This window comes from Aythya fuligula, chromosome 2, assembly GCF_009819795.1.
Source record: "Aythya fuligula isolate bAytFul2 chromosome 2, bAytFul2.pri, whole genome shotgun sequence".
Classification (NCBI taxonomy): domain Eukaryota; kingdom Metazoa; phylum Chordata; class Aves; order Anseriformes; family Anatidae; genus Aythya; species Aythya fuligula.
This window is the reverse complement of record NC_045560.1, coordinates 34,055,692-34,081,076: the sequence shown is the minus strand read 5'-3', so window position 1 is coordinate 34,081,076 and position 25,385 is coordinate 34,055,692. Positions and strand designations below refer to the sequence as shown.

At 42.0% G+C, this 25,385-nt stretch overlaps 1 protein-coding gene across 2 annotated transcripts in view; it reads left to right on the top strand.

Moving 5' to 3' along the window:
- The window catches only part of IGF2BP3 (insulin like growth factor 2 mRNA binding protein 3), a 110,136-nt gene that overhangs the window by 72,636 nt on the left and 12,115 nt on the right, over positions 1-25,385 (top strand). For both annotated transcript variants that reach the window (XM_032182258.1, XM_032182259.1), the window contains 6 exons: positions 1,899-2,183; positions 4,629-4,763; positions 5,332-5,454; positions 7,767-7,902; positions 9,656-9,787; positions 24,939-25,058. In XM_032182258.1, the coding sequence (XP_032038149.1) occupies positions 1,899-2,183; positions 4,629-4,763; positions 5,332-5,454; positions 7,767-7,902; positions 9,656-9,787; positions 24,939-25,058 (931 nt within the window). The remainder of the gene's footprint in view (positions 1-1,898; positions 2,184-4,628; positions 4,764-5,331; positions 5,455-7,766; positions 7,903-9,655; positions 9,788-24,938; positions 25,059-25,385) is intronic.

Sequence of the window (25,385 nt, the reverse complement as noted above, 5' to 3'; positions counted from 1 at the left end):
TCAGTTATTCAATACTTGGCTTTCCTTGTTGTTCAGCGGGCTTGCCTTAGGCCTTATTTATTATGAGCCCTTACTAAATGGTGCTCCAAAGACAAGAACTACTTCTATAAGCTCTTTAGTGCCCTGCTGGAGTATTTCACAGACGGGGGGCTATTCCCTGCGAGGTAAAGGGGCAGGTTATCCTCTTTTTTGCTGCTTAGTCTCAGTACCTCTATCCCACTTCTCATGACCAAGGCTACTTCTCACCTCCGGCAGCGGCAGGAGCCCACAAGGCCGGGACACCCAGGAGATGAGTGTCCTGGCTGCCCTTGAAACCATAGGTGGGTGGCGAGCATCTCCCACTACCTCTGCTGCAGGGGTGAAGCTGTTGCAGAGGGCAGCGGATGGCAAACTGGCTGTAACTACATGCAAATGTGCGAGGAGAGAGACAGGATTAGGTTTCGGCATTTCAAAGGCCTTGCTCCAGAGCATACGGTTGTTATGAGCTTTTTTTAAAAAAAAAAGAAAATGTTGGTGGGTTCTTTAATATGAAATGGAAACCTCCTGCCCTCCCCCGAGTGTTTTTAATTTAAATTAAGCCTTTAAACAAAATCCCTCTGTAAACTTTTGTCCCAGATTAAGCCTGGCATTCATAAACTGCCCCAAATCAATGCGTGTTTTGGTGATATTGGTGTATCGGATAGCTGATAATGTGAGTAATATGCCCTCTGTAGTGAAACTCCATGTCCATCAGACGAAAGCATGAATTTGTGCGGAGAGGAGGAGGCAGAGCTGTGAGCCTGGGGCCTCCTTGCTCTGTTGAAATGGCTGCTCTCAGACCATGCCCCTTCTGCCTTTCTCCTGTCAATGCTGTCATTACAACCTCAATGCTTTAATGGTGCAGGGGCTACTTTTCAGGGGGTGCTGCCCAGAAGTTGGGTACCAGAGCGTTGTGTGGAGCTGAAGCCACACTCCCCAACATCGCTCAGTGCGGTGGGATGGCGTGGGGAGGGAGCATCGTGTTTTGTGGGAGCTCAGCAGGTGTGGAGAGGCTGAGGGGAGGAGAGCACCGGGTTGCTCTTCGGCGTGATGGATCACGGTGTGGGCACGTTGTGTGCCTTTGGGTGAAATCCCTCTTTGATATTCAGTGGAGGGGGCCCTGTTTTGCCTCAAAGGGCAGCAGAACTTGAAACACCATGTAAATGTCTCTGAGCGCCTTTGCATCCATTGAGAGCTTAGCTGATGCTTTCATTTACTGGTTAACTTTTAATCCTGCCCGCAACGAGGCTGGTAAGTTGTGAGGTGTTCCAGTGGTCTGCCAAGTGATGTTTCAAGTGCCATGGATTGGCTTTGAGCGCTTTCTTTCCTGCTGAGAATGAAGCAGAAGCTGTCTTTCCTTTCTTTTGTGTCATAGCTGTGTCAGTTATCGAAGGGGGAAGAAAAAAATCCAGCCAAATAGCTGTGCTGGCAGAAACCCTAATGAAGGTGCTGTGATAGCAGCGAAAAGGTTTTCCCTCTGGTGCAGCTTTAATTCTATTTGGGAAACTGATTTAAATTAAATCAGGCAAAAGAATGCTTTTGAGTGTATAAGCTCTGTCTCCTGTGAGGTTTTGCTGATAGGGTTGTACCAGCAAAATGTTTAAAGTGCACAGAAGCCCAGAGCAAGCAAGAACTAACTTGTAGTTCTTAATATGATGACTTTTTTTTTTTTAAAAAGAAAAAAAAAAAGCTGTGTAATCTAAATCTTGACTAAAGAGTCTTGAATGTAACCATTCATCTAGGAAGTAGCTTTTTAGCTTTGTCATGTGATTTAGAAAGTGCAGAAGACTACACCTAGGTGACTTCTCGTTTTATAAGGTCCCACATGTGACTGTTTTCTTTTTTTCCCTTTCTCTCTCCTCCCCTTTGCAAACAAACAGAGCAATAGAAAAACTGAACGGGTTTCAGCTTGAAAACTACTCCTTGAAAGTCGCATATATCCCTGATGAAATGGCAGCCCAGCAACCTCCGCAGCAGCATCCCCAGGGCAGACGCGGATTTGGGCAGCGGGGCCCCCCGCGGCAGGGGTCCCCTGGTGCCACCACGCGGCAGAAGCCCCAGTCGGACGTTCCTCTGCGGATGCTGGTCCCCACGCAGTTCGTAGGAGCCATCATCGGGAAGGAAGGAGCAACCATCAGAAACATCACAAAACAGACGCAGTCCAAGTAGGTTACCCTGTTTAAAAAAAAAAGTCATTCTAAGCTTTAATGTCGTGTCCTTTTCTGCTGTGTAAAGGGAAATGTGAAATTTGTTTCTCTTCTGTGGGGTAAGAATGTGTTTTGTGTGCGTTGCGCTCTGGTTTGTGTCTGTCTTGATACTTCTGAAGAAAGCCTTACGGATAAAACAGCACTGCTTTTTCTAGTTGGAGTAAATTGTGCAAACTTAATTGTGCTAGGAGACACTGGCAGTAATGTTTTTTTTACTTTTTTTAAAAAATGTGGAATATTTGAGCCATAACCCTCTACAAATTTGTGCTAATAAAATGGTCTTGATTACAGGGAGAAATGTCTTCCACTCCTCCCATAATGCTGTTATGTCCTTTGGAAGGCTTCTGTTTCCTCCGAAGTGTCATCTTTGGGGACCAAATTTTGGTGTTCCACCTTGCTTTCCAGCTTGGATGAGCAGTATTGCGTTCTGTGATGGGATGGCAAGGAGTCACTCTAGAAATGTGTAAAATTTCACAACAAATGAAAATCACTGCAACCAGGAAATCTTTTGCAAGACTTAAGAACTGTATTCTGCCCTTGATATGTGTTCAAATACTAGCTCGCTTGCCTGGCTTTGAATGAAAATAGGCAGTGTTAGTGGGATGATACTTGATGCCAGAGTTACCTAATAAATGTACTACTAAGGCTCTGGGCACAAAAGGTGAACGTGAAAGCTGTAATATCTCGGTCTGTGGAACATGCAGTCACTGTGGTGACATGCCTAGTCTGTAAGTGCTTATTCTAGCTGCAGTTTAATTTGGGGGCATTCTTAGGATTTAAATATGTTTTCAATAAAAGAGGGGGAGGCCATAAAAAAAAGAGCCTTCATCTCTCCCTCTCATTGCACCTTACCAGAAATACACAGGAGTGAATAAATTCATTGCTGTTAAACTGCAGACCCCACCAAAATACAGATTAAGGAAATGCACGGAAGGCAAAAAGTGAGCTACTAAGTGACCTAAGAAGCTTAGAGCACTAGGGTCCAGAGACACTGAAGGAGATTGTTTTCAGCGTGCTAAATCCCTACCCACAAGGAAGAAATATGTGCAGATGCAGGGGGAGGCAGGGATTGCATTCAAGGAACTCTTCTAGGATTCCCCTAAGAGTACAGGGTGGAAAACACTGCCTTTAGGAGTAAAACAAAACAAACAGACCCCCCTGCCCACTGAACTCCGGATTATCTTGATGCTGCTTCAAACCTCGCATTAGCATGTTGTATCCCAGGAGACTCTTTGCTGTGTTTAACAACACGGATTTAAGAGATTTGTGCTGTCCTAACAAGACTTGGTTGTAGTTTGCCTACGGGCAACCAATTTTCAGGTGATATCTAAAACTTCCAGTGTTTTTTATAGCACATGAATTAGAAGGTTGGCATAAGGAAAGCTCTTTCCTTATCTCTTAAAAGGGGGGCTGGCTAGAGCAGAAACAATAGCAGATGGCTGACTTGAAGGATATGTGACTTCAAGAAAGATGTTTTTCTTGTTTGGGGGATTAAGAAAAGAAAGGTTGTCTACTTCCAGTTGCAGCAAGGATTGCCATGGGCTCCTCAAAACGCTGCATCATGAAACAAAATGAATTTTCAGTATCAGAACTGGAAAAATGTAGAAGTTTATTGAAGAGCATCATGGTTGTTTCTTAAATTTGGAAACAGCTATGATCTGGGGGGAAAGGGAGGGGAGGAAGCCAAAAAAGAAGAGGTAGAAATAGGACGTGACCTGTAGTTATTGGCAAAGTGCGAACAGCATCCAAGGCATTGTCTTGCTGCAGGTTGTGATGAATTTTTAGTCCTACAGCTATGTAAACTGCTGTGGATTGAGGCTTTTAGTTTTAGGGTGACAGAGAGTGGAGTTGGAGGAGAGGTAATCGCAGGACAAATTTTAGGCTTAGAACACATAGCAAGTAATCTTTATGATGAATGCAAGCACTACGTTGCCACTTTGCTAGCAGAGAAGTGTTAAGAAACCCTACTGTTGAGGTCATGAAAAAACAAGGTGGGACAAAGTTTTGCTGTACTCTAGTTGCACAGTCACTATTAGTGGAGCGATGGGACTGGTGATGAACCTCCAGAGCTTTGGGATATCTTGATGAAATGTTCTCTTCTGTGGTTTGTCACAGATTGTCTATCTAACATATCCTCTGATTGTCTTGCGGTCTGAGGAATGAAAATCCCAGTGTCCATGTAGATGAGGTTTAACTGGTGAAGTCAGGGTAGGGGAGCCTCTTTATAAAACACAGAGAAAATAGTATTTATGGGATGTTCAACTAATTGTATCCTTTTTGAAATGAAGCCACTTAAATATGTAGTCATTGTTAGCTCAAAATTAATTAGTTCAATGAGAGCTGGAAATATGCAAGCTTACCATACAATATGTGGTTACAGTTAGTGTTTTCCTTTCTTTCAAGAATTGATATTCATCGTAAAGAGAATGCAGGTGCTGCTGAGAAACCAATTACCATCCACTCAACTCCTGAAGGCTGCTCAACGGCTTGTAAAATTATTATGGAGATCATGCAAAAGGAAGCTCAAGATACTAAATTGTGAGTAAAAGACATTTCATTTTGAAGGCACTAAAAACTGAATTCTTGTTGACTCCATGTAGAGAAGAGTCTTTGAAATCTATGAAGTAGCAAATCCTCTGTTGCTGTTATCCATACTTAACAAGAAATCATCTACACTTAACTAGAAAAGTAATCTTTTACCTTTCAGGGTCAGTCTGCTTGTTTAATTAGCCCCAATACCTTCCACATCTCTAGCTATTCAGTGGCTGTGATTTTGAGGAGAACTAGAGCAAATACTGAAGTTTCTTGGGGAACTAGTAACTTTTAATCAGAGCAAGCATAATGAGTTATCTCCCTAAAAGTTTTAAGATGTATTGTTTCCTTCCCAAGAGCTCTTGCTGCTTCAGTATGACTTTTATTTAGCAGTTATTTTGCAATGAAACTTTAGATGATATTGCTGAAATAGCATCACACGTGGACTCTTCTGCATCTAGTGTAAATGTGCAAGTGAACGGGATTGGTATGCTTTTCTATGAAAATGCATTTTATGCATAAAAGCTTGCAGTCTTTTCTCCAAAAGTCTCACTGGGTGTAACTTCTATTACAGTACAGAAGAAATTCCCCTGAAGATATTGGCACATAACAACTTTGTTGGCCGACTTATTGGCAAAGAAGGAAGAAACCTGAAGAAAATTGAGCAGGACACAGATACTAAAATCACGATATCTCCGTAAGTTTTCAGTGGTCTAATCTTTTGATGAGGTGTCTCACTGCTGTGATACATTCATGTACAGAGTTCTTACAAAAATGCTCTGTTTTGAAAATTGAGATGACAACCTTCCGGAGCCCCTTCCATGATGTGGATTAAACAGTTGCTTAAGACGAGATACACTGAATGTAAACAGTGATTCCTCATTATAAATTCAGTCAAGAGGAAGGCTAAAAATAACATGGGCTCTTTAGACTGTATTTTAAGTGATTTTTAACATACCATGCTATATGCAAAGAAGAGTGTTTTGTAAACCATAAGCATTGAGTAGTTCTGGGCTGTTTGTGAAATTACTGATGTTTTATCTACTGGTATAGATCAGAATTTTTAGACAAAAGGGAAAGCAAATGAATACTTAAGAGTATTTGCGCTAGTAATTCTGTCCCTCTTTGTGGCTACTAGCAGCTGAATGTTGTATGTTGTGTAGGATGCATCAAAATAATAGATTATGGTCTGCGAGTTTGTGAAGGTAACAGATCTGTTTAAATTTAGCTGAGATAAAACAGGAATTTTCACCTTACCGGGAAAATGTTTGTGTCTGCAAGTCAGTGGGGGGAAATCACTGATTAGATCAACATCTCTGTAGAAGTTTGGCTGCTGATAGTAGTTTTACCCTGAAGTAATATCTTCAGAGAACCTCCTATGCTGAATAATGAATGATCTGGCATGAACTTCCAGGCATTTGAGTATCCTGGACTTGAGCTTTAGCCAGAAAAGAGAGAATAAGGTTTATAGGCTGTAACAAAAAAGATGTGTGAAGAAATGTTGGGGCAGGGGGGCAGGGAGGGAGTTTGCTGCAGGAAATAGCTCAAATGAAAGCAAAGGAGTTAGGAGTGAATGAGATGCATCAAAAAGAGGTAATTCAAAATCAGGTGACAGAACTTGAGGTCTTCCTTGAAGGTATGTTAAACTTTTACAGAATTAATCTATGAAAAAGAGAGCAATCAACTGGAGAAAAAGCACCAAAATGGCAAGTGTTTCTCAAGAACAGGCTTTGTAAGGCCAGCATGCTCACTTAAAATATTTATGCCAACACTTTTGAAAACAGTATGCAGGCTGTTAGTGCTGTTTCCTTAAAGGAAAAATATATATACAGGGTAAACGAGACAATGGTTTTCAGTCCATGAAACAAACTTCTCTTTATAATGATGATGCAAATAATATAGTCCATAATTTGTGAAATTAATAATCTTCCTTAATGCTTTACATGCATTAATATCTTGGACTTTATCTTAATCATTTTGCTAAGCCTACAATATCTCCATGAAGCTGCCTGGGTTTATCAGTACCTAAAAGAGAGCATGTATGCCCATTGGTTCTGTTTCATTTAATTAGTCTTTCTCCTGATCTCTCTTCATTTAGGCTTTGGGTAAGCTTGTCAATAAAGTTAAAGTAAGGCAGCTGGTTTGGGAAAGTTTCCTCTCTTACTTGGGGTGTTGCCCACCACTTTTCCTCCCTGAGGCAGTAACTTGGTGCTCACACTGGAAACTGAAGGATTGCTTCGTGGCTGCATCTTTTGCTTGCTGCTGCTGGATGGAGATGCATAGGTTGCCACACTGTCTGATGTGAAAGAGAGAAAGCCTGGCATGCTACTGTCTCTGCTCTATCATCAGCTTCCTTACTTCTCCTGCATTCTGCTCCAACTCTTTAAATTGCTCACTGTTTCGCAGTACACGGGCTGGGATTTCCCAGCCATCTTCTGTTTTATCAGAACGGGCCAGCTTAAGTTGCTTACCAAAGCACTGGAGCTTAATGCTGTAACCATTCAGTTTCTGTGGGCAGTTACTGGTGTTTCACAGCAAATGGCAACTTGCACACAGCTTTTTGTTCTCCCTTTGTGAGGATTTGGAGGCTCTCCTGCAGTTCTGCTGGGAGATGGGCTTTTTCCCCTTCTTCCTTCAGGAAACCACTGTTGTTCTTAAGGAACAAAAGTTTCTTAGTCTGTTTCTAGGATGTCTAAAGTACCTGAAGCCCTCTGGCAGGGCTGCTCTTCAGCTCATGTTCTACCATCGTCTGCTGTTTTCCATTTCATGTTGCACCTCAGTGCATCACATGCATGTGAAGCCCAACCTTGTTGTGGCGATTTCTGTTCGGTTTGCTGGGAGGGTAGAGTTTCTCCAGATTCTCTGAGAAGTGTCTGAGCCATGTTGTGAGCTGATATTATGCTGTCTGGAGGGCAAACTCAACATGTTTGGATGTCCTCACACGCAGCTGATAAACCTTGATGACCTTCTGCTGTTTGCTAATTAATTGTGCTTCTGTTTCCTCTGTAGGTTGCAGGACTTGACACTCTATAATCCGGAAAGGACCATTACAGTTAAAGGCAGTATCGAAACTTGTGCCAAGGCCGAGGAAGAAATTATGAAGAAAATCAGGGAGTCCTATGAAAATGACATTGCTGCTATGAACGTGAGTTGTCTTGTGTCATGGGCCCTTTTGGAGCTAGAACCACAGATGGTTTAGGTGTGATGGACCTCTGGAGGTCATCTGTCCCAACATGGTTTTTACTCAGTCCAGGGCCTGTTTCAAGGCTAAGTGAGGTGGTGTAGCGCCTTATTACCTTTCGGTAATTACCTTATTACCTCCATGGGTAGAGTCCACAGTCTCTCTAGGGAAAATTTCTAATATCCAATCAGAATTTCTCCCTTGCAGCCACTCTGTTGTGTCTTGCATTTGCTCATTGGGCTTGTGTGTGTTTTCTTTAAATTATTATTAATGAAGGCTTTCTCTGCCGGTTTGTTTTGAGCAGGGAAACTGAGAAATTCATTTAGGTTGAGGAAATGGATGATGATTTCACGTTTTCTTGTTGCAGAAGCCTTAAAAGGAATGTGTTTGCTGATGTGGTTTGTGCTATACTGTATGTTTCTTAAAGTCATGATTCCTAGTCTCTTGATTTTAAAAGGATAACATACAGGAGATGGATCTCTGCTGCTTTTAATTGTTTAACTTAAGAAGGCTATATTAAGATTTTTCTTGATTATATATATGAGAAAATCAATCATCTTTGAATAACTGTCTGTATTAAAAAACAAAAAAAAACAAGTAAACCACACCATGTTAGTTTGCCAAAGCATTACTAATGCATATTGGGAAACAACTGCAATTGTTGGTAAGCCATGAAAAGCTTCTTGTGTGCTAGTGTAACCAAATCTTATGGGCTAGGATCAGGCTGAAAATATTTTTCAACTTTACAGTAGTGTCATTTTCTAGAAATGACTCTTCCTTATGGCTTCACTACTGGGTGGAGAGAATATTCTCCCCACTCTTCTTTTTTCCCATGCTGTGCGAAGTCAGGACTCAAACTACACACGAGTACAAAAAGTTTTTATTGTGCTGCATTTTTGCTTCATTTAGTGAGTTCTGCTCTGCTACTGGGCAAAGGTGTGGTAAGCAGAAAACTACTTCAATTACTGGATGTATTTCAAGTTTAATTAGTTGTGGTTAGTAGGGTAGTTGGTGAAGTGTTGAGGTGTTTTGTTGATGTTTCATGCCTGGGTTATCTTGACATCATGAGATGGTGTCAGTCTCTAGCTGGTCTTTCTAAATCATAGCAGTATTACTGGGCAATAATTTGGCAGAGTCAAAAATGGTACTAAAAAAATTCAAAGCTGATGCTTTCCCAGCAAGCACTGGTGGGATCTTCATCTTATGCAAGCATGGAGGGAAGATTTCCTGTGTGCGGGGAGGAAAGATGAGGTTATAGTGTAGGATATATGATAAAATGGGGCTAGTGCGTAAGATTTCTGACTATAGAGGGCTGTGTGCTTTTTAGAATAAAGCCAAAGTGATTTTCTCTGGTAATTTTTGTTCACTCTGAAAGTAAATGATACTATTGCCTGAATTTCTTGCTACGAAGCTTGTTATATATTTCATTCGATTAAGTTGTAGCAAGTGACTCTCAGCTGCCTCTCCTAGTACAGTTGTGTTTTTTAACATTATTGCTCTGTGCATATGTCTGGGAAGTAAGTTTGAAGCTGAGTCCTTGGGGTAATGGAGATGGAAAACACTTTAAAGAACATACTGACATCTTCTAAAAAGGTCTATGTCAAGTAGCATTTTTATTAAACTTAAAACTTAACTAAGTCAAAAAGTCTGTCAGCTAGCATTTTGATTAAACCTAACGGGAACTGTAAATCTAAAATAAACTCTTCTGCCATTGCAGCTTCAAGCACATTTAATTCCTGGATTAAATCTGAATGCCTTGGGTCTGTTCCCACCTTCTTCTTCAGGAATACCACCTCCCGCAGTGAGCGTTGCCTCCGCTGCTGCTGCTGCTTCGTATCCACCATTTGGGGTAAGGCAAGTCTCTGATTTCGGGTGGGTAGTGATGTTGGTCTGTACAATGCTGTTGTCAAATTACCTTGAAGATCTGGGAACAGTGTATTAGTAGCTACATTCTGTCACTTTCCTAAGTATTTGACTCTCTGCTTGCTTTATACACTGAAAATATTCCGTGTAGCTGATGTTGACAACAGGCATTCATTGGTCATTTAGTGAAATGCTCAGTGAAACCAGAAAACAGTATTTCTGGGAGAAGTATTAGATTCTGTTTTCTAGAGAACTCAAATTATTACACAAAGAAATCAGGTACGAAATGGAATTTTAAGGTTGCTGGAAGTTCGCAAGTAACAAAATGCTAATCTGCAATTGTATTTCTGCTCACCTGGAAGGTAAAAAATGAGTCATGAAGCAGGGATCTGTATGTAGCAAAGATGTTTGATTGTAGTAGGTTTATAAAGGTACAAGCCCTGTTGAAATGAAGTATTCCTAACTATATAGGATTTAATTTACATGGATTAATCTCCAGAAACCTGTGATTTACTTGCCATGTTGTTCTCTAAGAAATAAGTGAAAAGGCCCAGTAGAATCGTATTCAAATCTAGTGCTTCACAGTAGTCATAAATGAGATGTTTTTGCTATGGAGCAGAAGAGAATTTGTTGTATCAAAGTGCCAGAGCCTTTCTGGAAAGAGAAGGTGCTCTGCTTGCAGGTCAAGAAAAGACAACGGACATGGAAGAGGAGGTTTCTTTTTTCAGGTGGTGGTGGTTGTTAGAAACTCGGTGTAAGATGAATTTTCAAACTGAATGCTTAACGAGTGGATGACGAAGCTTTACAAACCCTGATGTGGCTGACTCTGCCCTCCTCTTTGCTCAACAGTAACATCTAGAGAGCTAGGTCTGGGGCTTCATGAACTAGAACCAGTGAAAATGCAGCACAGCACACTGAACTTCATCAAACGACTCAAGTGGGCCTACATAAATTGCACTAAAGGGAAGTTGTTGCCTAAATATTTTTCCCAGAGGAAGAAGCCAAGAAAATGTCACTGAAAGGAACAGGGAAAATTCCACACTTGCAGCATTGTTTGTGGGAATGAACAGCTTGGGCGATATGAATGTATTATAAACTATAGTCAGTATAATAGTGGCTTTATCAGGAAAAGGTTCCAATGAGAACCACAACAGAAATGTGTTTATACCCAGTTAGCTTATTGCTAATAGCAGCGCCTCTGTGTATGACAAACATTTTTTCCCTCCCCACAGTTCCTTTCCAGTTTAATTAGTGGTAGACTAAACTAACTAAAGACCCCAGGTTTTGGCTTCATTGTATTGTGTAAAATGCCATCTGTTGTTGTAATGGCATGCCTCAATTTATTCTATTTTAGAGAAACTAGAGATGATTTGTTAACAGTATATAACTTTCTTTGCTTTGGTGGTCATGAAGACAGTAGTTTTTTCTTGTTTCTTCAAATTTGCAAATTGCTTTACTCTTCTTGAGAGTTTCACAGTGTAAGCCTATGGCTTTGTTCCTCACTTGTTTTGTTTTCATTTTTTCCCCACTTTTTCTCTTGTCATGATTCTTTCTTGCTTTTGCTTTGAATACACACCCAGTGTTGAATTTGGCAATTTCGGTCTTATACATGTCTGTCCCTCTGTTAGTAGGCCACTCTCCCCCACAGATGCACCTTTTTTGGCCTACTGGGATCTCTGGAAGTTTCTGGGTTTTTGGAAATAGGATAGTGGCGGATAGTGGTACCATCTGGAAAAAGGTCACCAAGAAACAAGTGTTACTTTGTAGAAAATGTAGAGACTTTGGAGCTGGATGGACCTTGCTGTCTGAATCTCTCTGGCTCCTGTTCCAGGTAGTCAGTATGTGTGAGAAGCTAATGAGGGACAAGCTCATAAACACGAAGAATGAGTTCTTATGGCTTTTGTGGATCTTGGGTCTGGTACCAGGAAAGACCCTGAACCTGAAGCAAAGAGCTGCTGGAACACAAATGCATGAACAGTTGAAACTCCCACAACTTTATTTACTTGTGTATTACCTTATAGTAGGTCGTTTTGTGAGCTTTGGCAAGCCAGCCCCTCTCATGTGCTTTAGGAGTACCTCTCCATCTCTGGGGTGAGGAAAACAAGGAAAACGATGAGTTTTGTCTTTTTTCTTTTTAATGGATGTTTTTGGAAAACAGAAACTTCATTTTCTATTTTGTGTTCTACAAAAGCTCTTACCTCTTCTGTATGAGGTTAGTTTCTGTTAACTTCTCATTTTTTCTCCTCTAACTTTTTTTCCTTCAGTAATACATTTTATTTTTGAAATACAACTTTTAATACTGTTCAAATACAGTATTGGGGGCATGTAGAAGAAAAAGAACAAGTGGAAAGGGCTGCCTATATTTAGAAGAGAAGTGAAAAAAACTTGAAAGGCTAAAGGTAGCCACAGAGGGGGATCTAGGAGAGCAAATAATAAATTAAAAAAAAAAAAAGTTTAAAAAAGACTTCAGGGAAAGAAGGTCTTAGAAATGTTAATGAAGACATCAGAGGGAGGCTTCATGGCTGTTTGCCTATAAGCTATTTGTTAGCAAGTTCCTTGTTTTAGCAAAGGTGTTTGGGCAACCCAAGACCCCTTGGCTTGCTTTAAGTAATGCCCTCGTATGCGTAGTGCTGGTAAGCTGGCATTGAGGATATCCCTTTCAGGCACTTGAAAATAATTTCTGAAAATACTGCTGGCACCAGGGTGTAGTAAATATATCCCACTGCTGTTTTGCTTATTTTTATCAGTGTAAATTTGCTCAGGAGGTTCCCTCATAACCTAGAGCCTCCTGAGAGCTGTGAAGCTTTTTTCTTAATACGTTCAAATGTATGTAAGGTATTTTCTTCACCTTATCATGGAGATAGAGTTGCAAGTGTCCCTCCCGTAGGTCAGAAGAGGTAGGTGGGTAGGCTTGGGGCATTTACAGAAATGTTTCCATATGCAGTTCATCCTGCAGATGTAGTATATTTCTAGGCACAAGGTGTTGCTGTGAATTTGTGTAGGACTTGACTCCCAAAGAAACTGAGGTGTTGTCTTAATTATCAAAACAAGCATCTGTCATATTCCTGTTGTTGCTTTTTTACACGGGTGGAAAGAGAAAAATCCGCACCATAAACAGGTTTGGGTTTTGTTCCTCTGCCAGAGCTTAGAGTGACAAGTCTGAACTCCTAGCTACACAGCCATAGCCAAGTATTCCTAAATTCAAGTTTTCAAGAGCTTGGAACTGAGTAGTTTGGGATGTCTCATTGTGCTGTTGAGAGCTGTGTGGTGCTTCCTCCTCTCCATCTCTCCACGTGGAACTTCAATACATATTAAATAAGAGTGCGAACACTCTTCTCCACCTGCTTCAGCATCAGCCCAGCATCACAGCCACAGGAGATGTTCATGTTACCTGTGGTGGATTTAGCTCTTTGGCCTGAGCAATGTTCATGAGAGCAATTTTCACCTGACCCAAGAGCCTCATTCTCTAGGGTCAGTTTCCACAGTGATTCATGCTGGTGGAAAGCATCGAAGTCTTATTACAGCCTTATCTAATTTAGGTTACCAGACGTAGCTTCTGTCTCAGAAGCTGCTTGTTGCTTTACCCTCTGTCCTGGCAGTAGAGTGCATGCAGGAAGGCACAGGCTGTCCTTAGGATCTGGCTGGCTGGCTGTAAGCACACGTGTGCAGGCACGTGGCTAATGGGTCTGAGCACCAGGTCTAGTGCCAGATAACCATTAGGTTTGTTTATTTGCTTATCACTAGCAACAGTTCTTTATATTGCAAAGTCCAGGCTCTGTTTGCCTGTTCAAAGCACTCATTTTGTGTAGTCATTTGAAGGGGATGCAACGACATTGCATTTCTATTATTTTGAGTTTTTTGTCTCTTCTTGCAAAAACCCAAGATGTGTGCTTTCTCTGTCCTCCTATAAGACAGGCAAGGAATTGTTGGAACATCTTAAGATTGGAGGAAAATGTAGGAGTTGAGCAATGTATTGGTTGAGAATATTGAGTTAAAAATTCTTGATGCTGGTAAATTCATGTGATTTTACTCTCATGATCCTGATATGATATCACTAATGGCTTTCTTGATGACTGTGTACTCTTGTGTGACTGAACTAAGGACTGGTGGCCTTTCCGTTCCTGTTTGTAGTTGATGTATTGTCCAGCTGCGTGTGGGTCTGAAGAGCCACCACTTGTGTTTACCCTTAAATCTCTCTCCTTAGCTCTGCACATAAATGCTTGTGTGCTACAGTTCGGACACAACTACCAACAGTTCTGTTAGTCTGCCTCCTGTCACTTGTAGACATATCATGAGCTGAGCACACAGAACTGGGTTGTGTATGAGAAGGAAAATAAGGTTCTGTAAAAGTGAGTACGCCCATGCTTACATTTTCCAGGAGTTGCGTTACCAAGAAAAATGTTTGAGAAGTATCCCAGACAAACTGCTTCAGATAGTGTTGTACTGCTCATAGCTGTTGTGATGAACTTTCTGTTTCTGTCTTCTGAACTTTGGGGAGGATATGAATGTGCTTGTCTCACAAGAATAAAGGGTTGTTCTTGTGTGAAGCTGAGGAGCTTAAAACATCAACCAAACAAGAAATCCTTGTCTTGAAGTCCAATGATGTACAGTCATTCAATCAAATATACTTGGCCAATCTACTGGGGTTAAGTGGGTTGCACCCTTTCTCTTATAATTGAATTTTTGTGCTTAATTGTACATCTGATTGCATTTTTTTTTTGGTAGCCTTTGGGTCTGAAAGTTGGCATCCCAAGGGATGGGGGAGGGAATTGGGAATTCATCCTGCCCTTGAATGTCCTGAAACACTGAGGTAGAAGTAATGCTCCTGTTAAAGGATCTCTGACACCTGGTAGATGTACTGAAACACATCAAAAGGTGAGAAGGAGACAGCTTTCCTCCTTGAGAGGAGGTCATGCCAGCTGGTCTCCTGCATCCACAAGTTCCTGTAGGAATCAGCTGAGTGTCTGCTCTGTGAGAATTAGCTGAGGTGAGGAGCTGCTCCTCTGCTCACAGCGCAGCCGCCTTCTGTACTGGCAGTTTTGCACACCGACAGTAGCTGTCAAAATGCATTTTTCTAACCTTTTCTTTAGCCTCACAGTTAATTTTTAGGTTGTGGGATATGCATAGAGACTTCTGGGGGTGGGGGAGAAGAAAAAAGCAGTTTTCTACAGTAAACAGAAATCAAACCACCTTTCTCCAATGATGAAGAATCATCCTTGTGCAGCTGGGCTTAAGAGGTTGCTTTCCTTTTTCGCCATCTTTTAAGGCTTTTTGTTGCAGGTGAGGAACATGCCAATGGGAAACTTTCTTAGAAGATGTTGTGTTCAAGACAGATTCCTTCTTTATTCTCCAGTAATGTTCAGAAATAATAAAGAAGAGTTCTTCTATATCGCATAGATGTGAGAAGAAATAACTGTATTGTGCTTTTGGCAGGAAAGAGCAGTAATTTAAAATGAAAAATTGCTTCATTGAAGGGCCTTCATTTGATGCCCTGAGCATAGATGAGAGAGACAAGGAAGAGGAAAAACTGTCCTATGTTTCCAGGTACTTTGACTCTTTCTTGGTGCAGTTGGGCTCCTTTGGATGTCTGAGTTTGATAGGATTAGCTTGTGCAACTGTTGTCTGAACTACCCAGGGGTAGTAATGTATGTACATCTATAATTTGTGTAGTCTAAGTGGCTTTGCCCTAATTTGGTTAGCTTGTTAAGCAGTAGATGATTTTGTAAGGAGCTGTCCTACAGCCAAAAGAGGATGTGGTTTTGAGGGGGGATGAAGGAGGATTTGGCAGTGTTTTCACAAAATGGTTTTATATCAGTGAAATGAAAACCATACTTGTGCAGCACACACAATCTTGAGGAGGGTACTATAGGTCAACAGCACTGTCTCAAAAATAAAAAAAAGCTACTAGCCCATCAGACTTCTTTTTGAGATTGTAACCTTGGTGCCCTGAATATGGCACCTGCTTAGTTTTCTAAATTTATGAACGAAACTTCTTTGACACCTAAAAAATGTGCTCCAGGTTGCATAATGGTGTGGGATTGTTCAATTGGTAGAGAAAATGGTTGGTCCTCCCACAGCTCCTCCTGTCCTGCCATGCTGTGTTGGCAGGGGCCCATGTCGGGAGTAATCAGAAACTATTCTGCCTCTGGAGATGGAGTGGTCCCCAGTGAGGGGGATGGTGGGGAGCAAAAATGCAGCTGGCACCGTATGATGCACAAAAATCTGTCAGGTTGATGGCAGGCATCTTTTCCAAGGTGTTGAAGTCTTCAGCTATTCTTAATAGCTCTTCATACGGTTCTGAGGCTGTCATAATGCAAAGAGTGTCTCTGTCTAAGCAGGAATGCACTGTTTTTAAAATAAAAATGGTACCTTCCTCCCTGCAGTTTTGGATACTTGTATTTTTCTTTGTAGCTCCCTGGGACTAGAGATGAGAGCTTGTGCTGGTGCCCTGCTCCCATATTCTTGTGGTGGGGAGATTTCGGTGATGCTCGTGAACATCTCAGTCTCCTGAACTCTAACTGAAACTCTAATTAACAGGCTCAGCATCTTCTGAATATTAAGCTAAATTAGAAGTTTAATTCCTTAAGGTACCAAATAATACTTTGTTAGTACAGTGTGCTGAGCTCCTTCAGGCCAAAACCAAAAATAGGTCAAGTCCTCATTCTGGTGTAGCTGGCTCCATCTCTTGTTTGTTAAACGTGATGGAAAAACAAGTGACCTCCCTGTGTTTTCACAACCTGTTTTCCCTGCAGCTTCTGAGAGCACTGCCTTCATAAAGCAGAAATGAAGGATACCTCTGAGGTCTTTCAAAGCCATTGATTTCATGCGTACCTTTGAGGAGTCTGTGGTGTCCAGTGGCTGATGCGTCACAGCCATGAGTTTTGCAGTGCAAGTGCTTTTATACGTAAGCATCACTTTTGTTTTAGTGGCTGTGTGGTGTTAGAGCACTGAATACCTAGGTTTTCTGCTTGTGGATGACCAGCAAAGTTCCCTCTTATGTAGTTGCAGAATCTGTTCCTTGTGCTGCTTTTTGGTCTTAGCTATCTGTTCAGAACAAAAGGGAGCAGATTGCTTTTTTTGGCATAGTGGCCAATCAGATTTTGCAAAAACAGGGTTCATGCCATGTTCAGAAATATGTCAGACCTGTTCCTGCTTGTGAAATGCCTTATAACCAGCCTGCCAGAAAATGTTCCCTCTCTGCCTCTGTGATTGCTATCCTCCCTGTTCCTGGCTAGGTTTCCATATTGGAACCACTTCTGATGAGTGTAGTTGTGGTAGCGACTTCTAGTAGTATGAGGAGATCCCCTTGGCTTGCCAGGTAGAAGATCATGGTGATGAAAAGCACTCAAGTTCAGAGCCAAGAAGTGGAGTGAGTACTACTAAGAGGCTACTCTTAAAATCTTGCTTATTTTAGGGTACGGCTAGTGGGCAATGATCAGCTTGGTCTGCGAAGAAGCAGTAATGGCCCTGGGGGCAAGAGGGAGTCGATTATACCCAGTACAATGTGCTGTATTGATCTGGGTGGTGGAACGAGGTGGTGTCATGAGCTCCTGGCCACACTAGGAGAAAGTTGCAAGTGTGGCAGTGAAGCTGCTGGGGGAGCTCCTTGTTGTAGCTGGAAACCTCTCACACCCCTCCTTGCACTAACTTGGAGCTCATGGGAAGATGCAGCCATGGGTGAGTGGTGGCAGTACTCTGTGTGGATGGGGGAGGTGGGTGATACTTCAGTGTGTCCAAAGCTACGCCAAAAACGTGCATCACTTCTAAATTGTGTTTTGCTAGCTCTTTGCAGACTGAATTCAGCAGTGAGAACTCTCCATTACCTTCTGGGTGGAGGCAAGATGGCAGAAAGCTTGTGCTGCAGGTCTAAAAGCTTAATCTCTTCTAAATAAATGCAGAAAGCTTGGGGAGTAGGGAAGCTTAGGCTTCGGTTTATATTAAACTGGCAGCACCACTTCAACTGATGAACGAAATGGTGACCCAAAAGGTATTTTCAAGGGTGTTATAAAGCTTTGGGTCAGATTAGGCATATCTACCAGTACTTCATGCTTTTCTTAACGAGTCTTTTGTTTCTAACGAAGGCTTAGTTTTAGTGCTAGTATCAAAATGAATACAGTAGGATTTCTTCCACCAGTGTCAAAAGCTAATTTTATGTTAATGCATTGATTCTTACTGGAATGTCTTCAGGGATACTTGGCTTAATGTTGGTTTTCCCCTTTCTGCAAACTTTTATTACTAACTAAATAAGAATGCTTAGTGCAGCTGTAGGCCAGAATAATTCTTCACAGGGCATTGCAAAAACATGGTTTAAGTTTTGGCTTTGTATCTGGTAGGGGATCTGAAGAAAATGGTACATGGCTTCCTGACAAAGCTTAGGGCATTTGAAGACCAAGTGAGTTGCTGGAATCTCGGTCCTGCCTGATCGTGGCAGTTGGGAAAGGGAGATGGGAAATGAGAGCTTCTTAAAGCAGTTATATTCTAGTGTCTCTTCTTTACCGAGTGGATTTGTTTAGCTTTTAACAACAACAACAAAGATCAGCAAAAGCAATAACCCACTCTGCTAGATGGTAGACAAACATTGGCTGAAACTGTTTCATGCGGTCTTAAAATAGTTCTTATTTCCCTCACAGCTAAAAACTGATGCTGGCTAGAAATGGATAACATGACTTTGTGACTTAAAATAAATGCCTCATCCGAAGGTAATTCATTTGCAGCACATTTAGAGTAAATGAAAACATATACTGGGAATGCAGAACAGGCTTAGAAAACAGTGATCTGATTCTGCTCCCACTGACGTCTGGCACAAAATCCTATTTACTTCAGTGGGTGCAATATTTTAAAGATTTACAGCCTTATCCCAAATGTTGCAATGGATTTACCAACCACATACGTTTGATGGAGCAAGGGGTCTGTGGAGACACTTAAAAAGATGACTGGGAAAAAAAATCATGCTGTTGGCAGGCTTGTAGAAAAAGACAGAGATTAGTGCTCAAGTTAACATGAGGGACATAAAATAAAACCCATTTCCCCTCACTAGCCCTTCAAAGGGTGGGAACACACCCATGCTGGCTGAAAGCAGGAGAAAGGTTTATCTTGGGGAAGATCAGAGGAGGCAAAACTCTATTTAAGACAAAAAGACAATGACAAAACCCAAGACCAGTCCCCAGATGTGATGCGCAGTCCCACAGTTTTGTTGTTCTGGGTCCTACTTTTCCCCACCACCATCCATCTGAAGAATCATCTGTTATTTTTGAGTGTTCATTCTTGCTTGGCCACAGGTTGGCTGTTATGCAAGCGTGAAAAGATAAATGCTGCTTCTTCTGATGCAGTAGGTAAGGGAAATGCTTTCCTGTTCATGCACAGTTTGCAGGACTGATGCGCTGGAACTGTGTTAAAATAAGCTTATCCCACAGGAAACCTTTGGGGCTCTACAGATCTTTTTAAGTGTGCAAGCAGTTCAGGTAGGTGCAGGAAGAACCTGCAGATTTGCCTGACTGGAAGTCTTCAGCTTCTAGCTGTGGTGAGTAGCGATGAGACCTTACACTAAGTGTATACCCCAGTGAAGGGAATAACTTCACCTCAGCAGAGGCTCTGGAAACAAAAATAACCATTCCGTGCTGAGCCAGGTTGCTCAGGTGGTAGGGAATGGTAGTGGAAAAATGCTTCTTCTGGAAAAATGCCCTGGAAAAATCTTCTCTAGGGTAGTGGAGTCTGAGTGGAGGGATGGGACCATCCTATGGTGCCTGCAGTGCAGGGGCTCCAGGCAAGCAGCAGGTGTTACAGGGCTTAGGATCAGATTAAGTTAAATCTTGGAAGGATGTGGGAATTTAAAATAGAAGTAATTAAAAAAAAAAAAAAAAAAAGAAAATGGTGTGGGCTGTTACACAAGGGACAGATAGCAGAGGGCTGGGGCTGGTGTTCGTGAACTTGTAGGAGGTCTGGAAGGAAATGCATCCAAGCTGCTAGGGGAAAAAGAGCTGGGCTAGTCTAAAATGTTAGTTACTGTGTGCAGGAGTTGCTTGGCTTCATCCAGCAGTGCAACTAACTTACATCTGTGTGTTAGATTACTGCTTTCAGTCATGATTTAAATGAGCAAGCAGGAAATGTGATTTAAGTCGACTTATTTCATTTTACATCAGTACTTCAGTTACCTTTCTGCAAGTCTTCATGGAGCCTGTAGCACCACAGCTACCTTTTGCTCACATAGTGAATCTTTCTGTTTAAACACATATTCAGGTTAGTTTGCTTTCATTAATGTATTTGCTCTATTTTCTGTGTGTTTTTTAAATGAATGGTGCTTTTCGTATTTGCTTGATTAATTTTTAAGTTCTAATTTTCATCAGGCTACATTTGGATGGAAATTGGAATCCAATTAATGAACAAAAATGGCATTTAAAATTGTTTTCATTAGTTAAACGTGCTGGATATGGATGAAAAATGCTTATTAAGTCTGTTTTTGTTTAAAGCATGCTGATTTTTGTAGCAACAAAGCGAGTATTAGCAGCTGTTTATGAACCAAATTAATTGTTTCTGGTCAGCGTGCTCTTGAAGAATCTGTTTCTTAGAACTAAGAAATCTCAGTTTCCGGAGTTGTTCTTTTTTTATTCTAAGAAACGAAATTCTCCATCTGAGCAAACCTTCTGGCGGAGTCTGTGCGCCCCGCCTATCTGAGACCAAAATCTCTCCCCAGATCTCTCTCAGGTGTGCGCAGGCTTCCTGCCCTGCCACCCAGAAGTATGCAGGTCAAACCCAAAGTAAGCTGTTCGATCAACAGCTGAGCTCCCATCAGGTAGCATTAATGAGCAAAACAAAGACAATCCCCCCTGCTTGTTATATATTATTTGGACCTGGATAAAATTAGGAAGCAACTAGTCCTGAGCCCATCTAACAAATATTGCTGGGGCAAAAGAGTTCAGTGCACCACAGACATCTGAGGTGCTTACTTAGAAGTTCAGGTGGACATATGGACCAGATGTGACTTGAAGAGCTTAGATTCATACTTTTCAAGTTGTTTTTCTATGTGTTTATGTGAAGTCAGTTCCCAGGGCTGGTCTTGAAAAAACTATTTTGTCGTGTGGGTGGAAAATGAAGTTAACTGGGAAGCATAGAGTACAAACAACTCTCCACATGCAGGAGACCTTACTGGTGTCAAAAACTAGTTGATGAGTACTACTACTAATTCCATGATCAATGAACTCTGCAGCTTTGATAAAGAGTGCATGCTACTTTAATCTTTACACTGAAAAACACATACATGTTATAACCATACAGTTAAGGCCTTTCAAAATAAAAAGATGATGAAGACCTATCACAAGCTAACTATCTTTAAGAAGTTTTAAAATTCTGAAAGAAAAAAAAAAAAGATTCATTGTTCTCTAAGGAGGCTATAAACCTGGTAACATGATAAATTCACTGTAAATCTTAGTGAACTTATCTTAGAGTGCTACAGCTCCTGTTAAAGCACAATAAACATGACCTGATAAAGCATCTTTCCCCCTATCCTCATAGCTTGGAAACAGTCTTTTTAGTAGCACTCTAAATTTAGAAAGACAACTATAAGATGAACTGCAGGGTGTTCTCTGGAGTCGAAAAGGATGACTATTCTCCAAAATATAGGCATTTTAGTCCTTAAATTTTAACTATACATTTAAGGAAGCTGCTTTTGGCCTTGTGATGGGAGTGAATGTGAAGCTCAGATTGCACACATTTGGAAAAGAGTTTCCTAAATTTAGTGCCTCTAACATATGTTTAAGATCTAGGAATCTATTTCTGATATAACTCATGCTAGAAGTTCCTGGAAAGCTACATGACTTATGTGGCATGGCATGGAGAAGATTAAATTATAGTTGACTTTTTTCCCCTCCTAAGCTCACCAGAAGCATCTGTGAGATTGATGGGTGGTGCAGTCATTGCATTATGTTTTGATGTGTTTCTTTTGGAAGAAAGTCTTCCAGTAAATATAAAATTATTTTTAAATTATTGTGGGTAAGGACATGAACAGATTATCATAACTCCAAGTTCAATTTATTTGCTCCTGAAGTCTTTGTTATACTTGATTTCTGCCAAAAGAAAAAAGAAAGACCTGTCTTTTTTGATGTTATTGCTTTAAAACAAATCAAACTTTATTTCTGTTGAGTGATTAAAAATTGATGTGGCTGAGGAAATGGACGTAATTTCTCTAAATCCTATATTATACTGGAGATGAATTTGGTTACACACGTGCCAATGTACTTCTGCAAACAAGAATATGAAAAAGGATGATATGCAATCAGCTCAGTATGGACAAATTCTCCTCCCTTCCCTAATAAATATATATCACTATTACACCAAAATGGGATTGTGATATTAAGGATCCTCACTCACAATGCATAAATAAATATTAGCAAGTCAAAATTATAAGGATAGATGGGGAGAGAGCTGCGGGCTGTAGGGTTGGGAAGGCACGTGTATGTCTTCTGTCTCCAGTTGCCTTTGTTTGCCCCTGTTTCATGTTTAAGGGTGAGGCAGCAGAAAGGAATTTCGGTGGTGAATTGAACCTAGCCAAGAGAGCGGCTGGAAATCAAGCTTTGGGAAGAAGAGGGGAAAACTGGGCTGCAGGCAGATGGGCAACAGAGGGGAGGCAGGAAATACCTGCAAACAAAAGTAATGAAGTTTGCTTTGTTTGTACAGGAGAGAGATGTCTGGAGGTGGATCGAGGCAGAAGCTACGCAACTTCTTGACACCCAGCTCAGGCTGCATGTTTGATCTATAGCAGCGTTGTAGGAGTTAGCTTAAAGTGGAGCTGGGACGGGGAGGGCTGGAGCTGCACGTGGGGAGGAAATATTTGGCAGTGGACTCTTGCAGGAGTTGGTGTGGGGATAACTGAAGGTAGCGGTCACTGCAAAGAGCAGCTAAGCTGTCTGTTAAGCTGTTTGTGCTTGGCTGCAAAGAGTCATTGCGTCTACACCCAGTGCAGGTAGCATGGGTCCTCGCAACACAACTGGAACATACAAATGTCTCGCCAATTTGTATCCGTTCAGAAACTTCTCCAACATGATGCCATCAGCCAGGCATCCACGGTAGCGTTTCCAAATTACTGGAAATCTTGCTGGATTCACGATGAAGATGTAAAAGGATTTACTCTGAGTACACTCACAGGATGTTGGTAGCAATAAGAGGAGAAAATGAGTAATCTGCTAGAAAGTGGTTCAACATCTCTACCGAAATGACTGCTATCTTTCATTACAGCTACGTACTTTCAGGGCGTAGTTTTTGAGATCGTTTAAACCTTGCTCTAGGCAGACTAAAAAGGCTGCTCCACCTTTTCCCATGCCCTGACCTAGTTACTCTCGCTTCCTCCCTTGCTCCAGGACTGCCATTTGTGTGGCTCTGTGGTTATTCAGGTCAGGGACCCTCCGCCGGCACCACACATCAGCCGGAGCCGCTGTCCTGCTGGCCCCAAGTCACGAGGAGGAGCCGGGAGGCTGGCTGTGGGGGGCTGGATCCTGGGTCCAGGAGAAAACATGGGCTAAGATCAGCACAAGCTGCCTGTGAACGCTGCTGTGGAAACACGGGGCAAGCTGTGTAAGGGGTGCGATCACCTAAAGCAACTGGCAGAGTGCGTTTCTATCCTAAATGCCCTATTTTGGGGTTTCTTCACCTGGTCCATGGAGCTGTTCCTGGAATTGTTTCCCCTGAGGTTACGGCTGACTTGTGTTTACCGAAAGAAAGCGGTAAAACTTGGAAAGGAGCTTTTCATTCTCATTTGTTTACGGTTAGCATGCTGGGACTTTGAAAGAAGTTCCTGAGACGCTTAAATTAAAGTAGTGATAGCTTCTTGTTGTTGGATTACAACAAAATTAGCAGCTTTTTGTTTTCTGTTGCATAGAGGGTGTCTGTTTCTTAAAGTATAGCAGCAGAGGCTGCTTTGGTGAGGCTCTGCATGTGGGCCTGTCACCTCCCCACGATGCACAGGAGAGCAAAGGGAGCCGGGCTGGTCCCCCTGCTCTGCCAGTGGGTGCTGGGGCTGGGCCCTGGGGCAGGCACTGAGGGTGGAGGTGAAGGTCTTTCCCTTGAAGACCCCTGCAGGAAGAGGGCTCACTGGCCCTCCTGCTAGGGATGAAGGCAACAAATTCAGAAGCTGCACACGAGGGCGACTCAGAGGAAGGAATTTTTTTCAATAGAGGTCTTCAATGCCTTCTAGTTCACAGAAGGGCTTGCGTGAAGTGCTTTTGAGAAGTAATCCTGACGTAAACGGATGGATTAATGGCACTGCAGTGTAGTGGGTACTCGGCGGTGCTCCACTAGCCCAAGACGAGCTCTTCAGAAGCTGCTCCTGAGGCTGGTAAAATAAGTAGGGTTTAGCGGGGCATACGTAGCCCTGCAGCCTGATCAGTGCTATGCAGCATGTAAAGAGGATCTCGAGTGTGAGATGGTGTTCTCCAGCTGGGCTGTCTGCTCAAAAGCCATAGAGAAAACCGCGGTGGTGCCTGGTCTGCAGTGGGCGCAGCGCTCGGGCCCTCTCACTGGTACGAGTGCCTCATCTTGCCTTGAATTTGCCGGCCTGCCTCAGGCCCGCCGCCAGGACCCCGGCTGTTGCATAATGTTACCCAGGAGGAACCACTGGCAGTTTTCACGCTGGCTATCATTCCAGAGTACTCCCACACAAAGGAAATTGTAGCGTATATGTAACTCTGAGGCTTTTTGTGCAGCCCTCAGCACAATCTAAAATTAAAAAAAGAAAAAAAAATAGCTAGGAAAACTAGAAAGAGTTTGGCTGCTCTGACTGCAGCCCGTTCACTTGTGGCAGCCTCGTCTGCAGAGTCTTGCATGTGGAAACGCATCAAGACAGTGACAGGTAAGAACGAATGCCTTGTGAAGAAGCAACGGCTCGATGGTTTTTAGAAGAACTTCTTAGCATGAAAATTGCAATTATTTTCTAAAAGACAGAAGAATCCTCTTTTGGCTCAAACTGTTCTTTCATGTTCTGTGATTTCAATGATTTCCAGAGAAAAGGCAGACCCTTAATATTCAGACTTCAGAGGGCATCATAAGATTGCTCCCTCATTTCCATGCATGCTTGTTCCATACCAGTTTTCCTGTCAGTCTGATTCATAATGTTCAAAAACATTCACTGCATATTTCCTTTTTCCCCACAGCAACAGCCCGAGTCTGAGACTGTTCATCTGTTCATCCCAGCCTTGGCAGTTGGAGCTATTATTGGCAAGCAGGGACAGCACATCAAACAACTTTCTCGTTTTGCAGGCGCATCTATTAAGGTATTATTACACTGACTAACTTTGTCTATTCTCCACGACACTTCCAGCAAGTTTGTACAAGCCATGTTTTTGTGAATGTCCTCCCCCACTCCGTGCTTAGAATGTGATGTGATAAATGGTACATTTGTTTATAAATCATCTTTTAATCTTCCTTGAGACAAGATAATTAGAAGCATGTTTTCAAACGTCTCCTGAGGTGTGAAATATAAGCTGGAAAGAAAGCTACTTTGGTGGTCTTGATTTCTTAGAAACAGACTTAAGTCTTAATGATGCGGTGCTTAAAGGCTTTCTTCTTGCTTTCCGTGAAGTGAAAATTGGTGAGGTAAA